The sequence below is a fragment of the Mizuhopecten yessoensis genome, unplaced genomic scaffold (genome assembly GCF_002113885.1).
Source record: "Mizuhopecten yessoensis strain PY_sf001 unplaced genomic scaffold, ASM211388v2 scaffold6111, whole genome shotgun sequence".
NCBI lineage: Eukaryota > Metazoa > Mollusca > Bivalvia > Pectinida > Pectinidae > Mizuhopecten > Mizuhopecten yessoensis.
The window spans coordinates 877,824-887,186 of NW_018406385.1; the positions used below are offsets into that span (position 1 = coordinate 877,824).

At 36.7% G+C, this 9,363-nt stretch overlaps 1 protein-coding gene across 2 annotated transcripts in view; it reads left to right on the forward strand.

Moving 5' to 3' along the window:
- The window catches only part of LOC110451502 (gonadotropin-releasing hormone receptor-like), a 120,460-nt gene extending 114,051 nt beyond the window's left edge, over positions 1-6,409 (forward strand). For both annotated transcript variants that reach the window (XM_021499556.1, XM_021499558.1), the window contains exon 4: positions 6,152-6,409. In XM_021499556.1, the coding sequence (XP_021355231.1) occupies positions 6,152-6,266 (115 nt within the window). In that variant the 3' untranslated portion in view covers positions 6,267-6,409. The remainder of the gene's footprint in view (positions 1-6,151) is intronic.
- The last annotated feature ends 2,954 nt before the right edge of the window (positions 6,410-9,363 follow it).

Genomic DNA, 9,363 nt, shown 5'->3' on the forward strand with positions numbered 1-9,363 from the left:
ACTTGTATTATTCTCTTTTTTCTTGTTTCGTTGTCACTATCTGAGTTATCGATGTGAGTATGTGTCATTACTTGTATTCGACTTTTTATATGGTGGATGTCTTCGATGAAGCAGAAAACGCCTCCCCTTCCGGAACACTAGTCTAATTCTCCTTGCACATTTTCAAGAATTCAAGTTCAAATTTTCCCCAAGTTTTATCGATTTTAAGTTCCAGATATGGTTTTTGACACTTCATTATTCTCTTGTTGTTTTGTCAGAGAAATGACACTTTAAAGTTGTCCCTGATTAATTCTATCATCCTCCGACATTGTCCTGAAATGGATTTCGTTGTTACAAGGATTCAAAATTATAAGCAAGCGTAAAAGCAAACCTAACAACCCTTTAGCACATTAGGGATCCCTGTCCCGCTGCACTGTATTTGTTTCGTGTACACAGGAGTCACGATAGTTTAGTAGTAGGGCGCCGGGCTCGTGACCGAAGGGTTGTGGGTTCGAGTTACGTCACAGCACTGTGTTGTATCTTTGAGCAAGATACTTTACTCTAATTCTAATTGTAGAATCCTAGCTGTGAGCACCGAAATGACAGCACCGGCTGTATGCTCCCCAGGGAGTTCAGAAAGATATTGGATGGTTGCAAAGGCAATATAAGCACGGATCATAATTTGTGAACCGCTTTGAGACGACCTACGAACTAGGTTGTTTATTAGCGGTATATGAGAACCTCTAATAATTATCATTAGTAGTATCCTCCCCTCATTCTCCGTTTGGTTATAACTATAGCACTTATGGGTCAGGACACTTCAGTTAACCATGTAGCTGAATCGGTTAGAGATAGTATAAAAATCGGGAGTTCAGGGTTCGAACCCCGATGTAGCCCCGCTGAGTTTTACACTCAGAATACTGTTGTATCATATTTTGTCTTTTTCATCCTCGTTATTTTTCATAAAAGTCCCACAAGACATGGGTTTTTTCGCGGGAAAGATTTATCAAAGTTATAATCATGTCGAAAAAAAAACAAGTTCCCAATAATTAGTTAAAGTTTCTGGTAGTGGTACGGGTATCCTTAAGTGATACAGTGTAGATAGTTCACATGGCAGACATTAGTCCGCAAAGTGAGGCAGCAATGAGGAAAAAATGTAGAAAAGATGTAAAGGTTGCGTTGACAGCAGCCGATGTTAGCAAACGCCTTTCAACACTCCTACAATGGGTGTCAGCATACATTGATCAATTAATTTTGCGTAAACAGTACTTCCAGCGAGATGATCTAAGTACACTGAAGTTATTAAAATAATCCTGATATTTTGAAATATAGACCTCAAAGAACTCGAGGTTAATGTAAATATTTCATTTTCGTTTAACAACATGCTAAAGGAGATTTAAGATAACTCAATACAAACATTTCAGTGGAATAGGAATAGGTTCCACTATGATACTTTCGGTAGTAAATTAGTAATGTTCAAGCGTGTGTCAAATTTCCAAAATTAAAGCTCAATTTCATGATATGTAAAGACTGACAGGATTTTTCCATAAACAAAAGAATGTCTCCTAAATCATTGGTTTATTTGCTGGGACTTCATTATCCTATTTTGTCTGTGTGGTATTTTTTTTAAGCTTGTGCCTTTGAGTTATGAACCTTTCTACACGTCTATATATGTATAGTTTAATCACCTCATTACACGTCTATATATGTATAGTTTAATCATACGGTTCCGACATGCCACTGCATACAACTTCAGTTCACACGTGCTATTTTCGATTTTTTTCGTTTTCGTTTTCAGTCGTTGATTAGAAGCGCTGCTCGCATCCATAAAATATTCCAATCTCGGTTTGTTTTCTTCGTGAGTCATTTCAGCATCATTAAATGTAATTAACACGGAAATTGAGGTGAAAACTGTTTTCCGGGGGTGGGGGGGGATAGGGGGCGGGGGGCAAGGGACGGGGGTAGGGGGTGTGATGAGCTTTGGAGGTTTTTAATTAGAAATAACACCAGGACGTACAAGCGGATTTAGATTTTGTAGATACTCGCATTTTCGCTAGAATTGTCTAGAGTAAAGATAGAGTTGTCTTCCGTAAGGATATGGTTTGTGTTAGACTTATCTCCTTTAAGGGTGTATGCTACAATCTGCCTTATATATTATATACCAGTGATTCAGGCTAATCTCTAGTAAGTACGCATGCTGTATTTACCTTGCGCAGTATAAAGATCATTCTATCAAAAATATACATGTATCTGGTAATGATGTAGTTTGATTGACACATTGCCTATTGTTATGTTTACGTTATCTGCCATTAGCACATATACTACCTTACACATTATATATGATTTCGGCTGTTTGAGCTATTTTCCTGCATGCTACCGTAATCATTTGTTTTGTCTCTCCCTTAAGGACACAAAATACATTGTAACTTACTATTTACATGTGATTTTTATGTTAAAGTTATCTCCCTTGAGAGTACAGTCTACCTTACACATGAAACGTGTACTATTTGTATTTGAGTTAAATGTTACCTAATTCAGTATACCCATGACGTTTCTTGTCCTTTCAAACCTTAAATTTGAGAATAGGTGTTTATAGATATTAAGTACCCTTTCATTTATACCAGTTTCTTTGCTTGCAACTCTTCTGGAACAGAGCCGTTATATCACAGTTACATACATAGGTAGCACTTAGCTTTAAAGTTGTTTTTATTTTCTATTAAAACGCTTTTGCATTCGAAGATAAACAAGGCTTTTAACGTTCCTACGTTTTAGTATCAGGGAAAACAGTTTAACTTCTTTGTCCGCAAAATATATGTGCAGTTAAGATAAATGTAAAAGCATTCAAATACCATTAAAATGAATGTGTAGTATAGATTGTCCCGTGTATTACCCAACATAAACAAGTTATTTAAAGTACATGTTTTTAAACCATGGTGCAGGGCTTTATAACTCGATTATTGAATAAAGATACATTTATTTATACCACCAAATCCGTTCGTCTATGAATCCAGAGTTATCGGAATTTCAATATCGTGAACAGGCTGTGCGAATCACAGTGAGACACGTTGAAGGCGAGAATCGTTTGCGGAACCGAATTGATTTATAAATAAAGATATCTAGAACATCGAAACAGCATCCGAACTGACAAATGTATTTAGAATTGCAATGGTGTTTGTCCAAGTGTCCTAGACGGTGAATTGTGTTTCGTAAAAAAATTACACTCCAATGTAAATTAATGTAACATAAATGGAAATGTCTCCCTCTCGGCGTACCGTTTCACCGGAACTCACTTCCAGACGGTGTCAACCCACTCGTATGCCGTGTTATATAGAAACACGCTCTTTTAGTAGATTGAAGTTTAGAAACGACTTTTAAAGCCATCAGAAGTCAATTTATGCTGAAGTCAAGCACCATCGGGAAGAGTTTAATTTTGTTACTTTTCATTTGTACGTGGAGATTTTCCATTTGCATTTAAGTGAAAACAAATTGCACGAGTTTTATTAAAACAAATCTAATATAATAAATCTGAATTACAGAAATCTGGAAACCTACATCTCGTAGAACCGTTAATGTTCTCACATTAGTTTAGACTTTTCTTTCCTTTAGGTTCATTTCAATGATAAAACACTACAGTCAGTTTAAATCCATTTTTAGCACATTCTTGGTTGTGATCAATATCCATTTCCCCCTTCATCCCAATCCCAACCCCCTCTTTTCAGAACTTAGAATTACGTAATCGTTACCAATGACAATGAATCTATTTTAGAACTTACCTTTCAATGACATCATCAACCGTTGGAATGATCAATTTCAAGCGTGTCACCCATTGGTGTGTACTTTCTTTTAAAACACGTCATCTATACCTTGGGTGTCTATTTTTCACCCGTGACATCAAATGCTGTGTACCTACTCTTCAAAACGTGAAATCTATTTTGACATAACTACTTTTCAATCGTATCATCAATTTTTGTGCAACAACTTTTCAAACGTGGCATTTAATATTGTGGACTTACATTTTAAACTCGTCATCATTTGTTGTGTACTTTCTATTCAAACGTGTCCTCGACCTTTCAAACGTGTCATCAGTTGATTAGTAATATCTTAACTACCATACATAGAATCTATTTATACGTTTCGTAGTGTTGAATTATTTTGGAAAGAAGCCGACACTTGTTCCATGAAGAAAGCAAACATCCTTAAAATAGACATAACGAGAAGGGCGATAATTTGTATAAGATAATTACGTATATGAAACCTTACTTTACGATCTGTATTATCCCCCATCCCTATCGTTACCCGTGTATAACATAAAAACATCAATCCATGTAGGTGGCACCTGTAGGGCTTCTTGTGTCTACGTGTTTACCAACCTCCTTTGTATGCTAGGAGGGGTCGGAACCAAATATAAACTTCATTAGAATAGCGTAATATGTATAATTATTGGACTAATTATGTAAATTAGAGGAACCCAACTATGTAATGGTCTAATTAGTTACTTCAAAACGATATTAAGGTAAGTAATTAATATAAATTATGGTCAAATTTACAGTATCATTAAGTGAAGGTCAATTCTAACCAACTCAGAAAACGAATTGTGTAAAAATGTTACCATATATTGTAGGTTCAAATCAACAAACAGAGAAAATATCTTAAATAATAAAATGAATGTATTATTTGCAGGTTATTTCGTAAGGAAGTGATCAAATTTGCCATATATCCTTTAGCAACATCTATTTCTAACAAATAAATCGCATCAAAAATGTAATATTAGAATATTACTTGGTAAAGTAATGATAACATTTCCCACTTTTAAACAAATAAAGGAACACCTTTGTGGTCAGTAGCGGATCCAGAGGGGTGTTTTTTGGCTTCAGGACCCACCCCCCACCCCGAATCTATCACATAAATACCATGTTCACCAGGAGCAACATCAATGACAGCTCTAAAAATTAAACCAAGAGAATCAGTAATTTACATATAAAACCCATATGTTATACCTTATCAATGATAACTACTGCATGCAGGGAAATGTTTGCCTCAGTAAAACATTTGCCTTTCCCGCTCCGTCACGGGAGTGCGTTTATCAGCACCGATAATATTAGTACACACCATTCCATATCTAGTACACGGTAATGATCCCTGGACCACTGCCAAAACAAGCTAAGTACTAGAAACGTGTATACCGAGAGGACTATAGCCTCGATACATGTAAAGGGAGGACTATACCCTCGATACATGTAAAGGGAGCACTATAGCCTCGATACATGTAAAGGGAGTACTATAGCCTCGATACATGTAAAGGGAAGACTACAGCCTCGATACATCTAAAGGGAGGACTACAGCCTCGTTACATGTAAAGGGAGGACTACAGCCTAGATACATGTAAAGGGAGGAATATAGCCTCGATACATGTAAAGGTAGGACTATAGCCTCGATACATGAAAAGGGAGGACTATAGCCTCGATACTTGTAAAGGGAGGACTATAGCCGCGATACATGTAAAGGGAGGACTACAGCCTCGATACACGTAAAGGGAGGACTATAGCTCGATACATTTAAAGGGGGAATATAGCCTCGATACATGTAAAGGTAGGACTATAGCCTCGATACATTTAAAGGGAGGACTATAGCCTCGATGCATGTAAAGGGAGGACTATACCCTCGATACATGTAAAGGGAAGACTACAGCCTCGATACATGTAAAGGGAGGACTATAGCTCGATACATGTAAATCATTTCTGAAAAGAAGATTATACCTTTCGGGACTAGCATGACAAAAACAAAGAGGTGAAATGTTCCAATTATAATCAACAACAGTGTTCCGTGTCTGAAAATTCAGCATGTTTAGACCAAGATTTGGACCCTGTATCTCAGGTTGTTATACTTTCGTTCTAACCGTAAGAGCTACCTGGTCAACAGATGGGTCCTAACCCAACTGTGCTACTGTTATAATTTATATCCAAACGGAAGATTAGGGAAGGTTCTGTAGATAAGAATAAAACACAGACCAGCGTAACAGCAAAATAAAAACTAAACGATTATACATGTAGTTTTCGACTGGGCGAATTTGTTCATGCATACAATATATAATTATATTAAAGATATGGATGTTCGCTAAAATAATATAATCATGTAAGACATATTCAATTAATTATGATTGATTTTTTTTCAGTTTTTCGACAAAAAGGTGGCACACAGTTCTATCAACATTCACTCGAACAAGAGGTAGGGAGAGGTCACGCTCTCTGAAAACAATGGACAGAGGTCAAACCCAAAGGACAACGTGACGTCATAGCATTAGGGCCACTGATGTCAAACACACGATGCTGTACTCATACAGCTGTAGTGTAATTCCATCATACATTAAAGGGAGATAATCATTCATGAATTTTTACAATCTCGTTATATTATACAGTACAAAGGCAATAAAATTCACCCTATAATCATTAGGAAATGAATTTTCATTTTTGTTTATGGCAAACGTTTCTCAGTTTCAATAACTGCAAATAAACATGCAATTGTATACATATTAAAATACAAGGGCGCCATATTGTTAATGCACAAGGCCTGATCTTGATATTTATATAAAGATATCAACAAGTTAAGTGGAGAGGACACCTTAAACGGAAGATCTTATGAGTATTCAGACAAAATCGTGAAAAAAAGTGTAAAAAAGTGTAAGCAAAACAGCAATTTGAACTCAAATTCGGTCCAATTGGGGCAAATTATGAACAAAGCAAATATTTCCATCTAACAGTAATTATGATACAATCATTATTAACTTATATGAATCACTCTTGTTGGCGAAGTGGGTCTGAATGTTAAAGGAAAACGCAGTACCTGATGAAAACCCACATGGTCAGCCACCGTACCCCGTTACATTTCACGTCGGATCGATATCGGCAAGAAGTCATTGTGAAAGGTGACTGCACTTCCCGATCGCCCTGACGGAACACACAATGGTAATGGGTCCCAGGATACTGTATCTGCCGTCAGATCGAGGTGACTATGTAGGTCACGAACAATCCAAAACACATCGACCCAGTCTTCCATCAAGGTAGATACTGATATCTCTGAAATGGAAATCATTTAGGCGTATACAGAATACCCTCAGATAGACATTGGAATGTTATAATAATATTCCGTCAAACCATCTCCTGCTGATTACTGATGATTTTGATCACGCCAGGGAATTTACCATAGGAAAGTCATATGTTTTATTCCATTAAAACAAAATTACTTGATTTAATTGTTGGCGATGCTAAAATGCTAAAAAAATCCGCAAAAAAACAATAGCGTCGACACAAAAGATCAAGGAGTGGGAATGACATGACGCAAACTCATTCATGAAGAAACAATGAAAATTAACAAATAATCCTGACAAAATATTTTTATATCTAAAATAATCAATTATTTTTTAAAAAGAGATCTTATAATAAAATGAATGTAATAAAGCATAAATAAATGCAATTGATCTGTAAACAAGGTTACCGCGAGCGGTATATAATACGCCCGTCACACACTGAATGAGCAGTTGTTTGTATGATTGAAATATATGAAGTATTTGTGAGTAATTGATATTAAAAGAGAAATCATTCAACATAACTGGTAGATCAATGAGTGCAATACAACATCATGGAACGCATGCATCGCATTAATGAAACCAAGGGTAATAACTCCAGTAATTATGGTCAGATAATAGCGGTTATCAAACTTGTCCAAGCTTTCATGGTAATTAACCTTGTTGTGAAGTTTGAAGTTAATCCGTTAATAATTACTCGAGATATCGAACGGACATTGTTTCGGCAAATCCATAAAGGGGCATAACTCCACAAATTATGGTCGGATAATGGCGGTTATCGCACTTGTCCGAGGTTTCATGGTAATTAACCTTGTTGCGAAGTTTGAAGTTAATCCGTTAATAATTACTCGAGATATCGAACGGACATTGTTTCGGCAAATCCATAAAGGGGCATAACTCCACAAATTATGGTCGGATAATGGCGGTTATCGCACTTGTCCGAGGTTTCATGGTAATTAACCTTGTTGTGAAGTTTGAAGTTAATCCGTTAATAATTACTCGAGATATCGAGCGGACATCGTTTGCCCGCCCGCCCGGCCGCCCGCCCGCTCACGTGATAACATTATACGTCCCCGTCTTCGACGGGCGTATAAAAATGAAATGTAAATATTTATACACGAGGTCGGGTGCATGGTGGGGTGGCGCAGTGGATAGCGCACTTGCCTTTCACCAAGGCGGCCGGGGTTCGATTCCCCTCTCGGACGTGAAAAAATACCAGGTCACCTACCCGCCCACCTGGATTTTCTCTGGGTACTCTGGTTTCTTCCCATATTAAGACCTCCCGCGCGCTAACATCCAGACCAACAAGAGTACGTAATATAAGTTTACTTAATTGTTTCATACTCTCTTGTAAAATAAATAGAGTTTTTATTATATCATATACATTGTATCAACACAAAGTTATGGCTTAAAATGCCACAACAAAAAAAACCACTTAGCATTCATAAAAACGAAAGGGTCAATGTTTCAAAAGTGGCACTACCATTTTATCTTCCGTCATGAGAACAACCTTAAGATTCTGCATGCTGATTTCAGTCGCTCTTTTGTAAAATAAGATAAAAAAAAAAAACACTAAGTAGCCTAAAAGTGAAGCTGATGCATATAAAAACATCATTCTTTAATGAGATATGTTGTGGTAAAACACCTGTGTGACATAAAACTGCTCTAAACGCCTAGGGAACATTCTTCGAGGATGGTAATGACAGAAAGAAATGAGAATACCAAAGTGTTAACAAAACTATCAGTCAATCTCTAATTCGATCAAACTATGGCAAAATAGGAACAAAGGAAAGATCACACTCTCCATGTAAATCTATGTAAATACCCAAAAAATGTCAAGCACTCAAAGCGAGAACAGGAGAAGTCTCAACGAAACAATAAGAACATCTGTTGATGTATGTTAATACCGGAACACTTGGTCTTGTCAAGTGTTGCCATGTAAATCTTGTCTTTATATTTTGTCGTCAGTTTATAAATATCAAAAATGACTCTAGATCCTAAATGTAATTCTCAAAATTGGCCCTTCCTCAGTATTTGAAAAGATAAAAAAAAAAAATATATTTAGTATTATTTGAAATGTTGATCTGAAAAAGCGTAGAGGGCCATTCACTGTTAGGTGAGGGCTAAACCCCGAGAGCTTGACTCTACAATGACTCTCTATTTCTATCAGCTCTACAGACAATGGAGCTTTTATTTAGTGTTGGGTACACACTGAACAAAGGTCAGTCAAAGTCAATAAAAAGACGAAAGATACCCTAACATGCAAACTATACAAACATCCTTTCAAAAGAAAGACGAGGGTG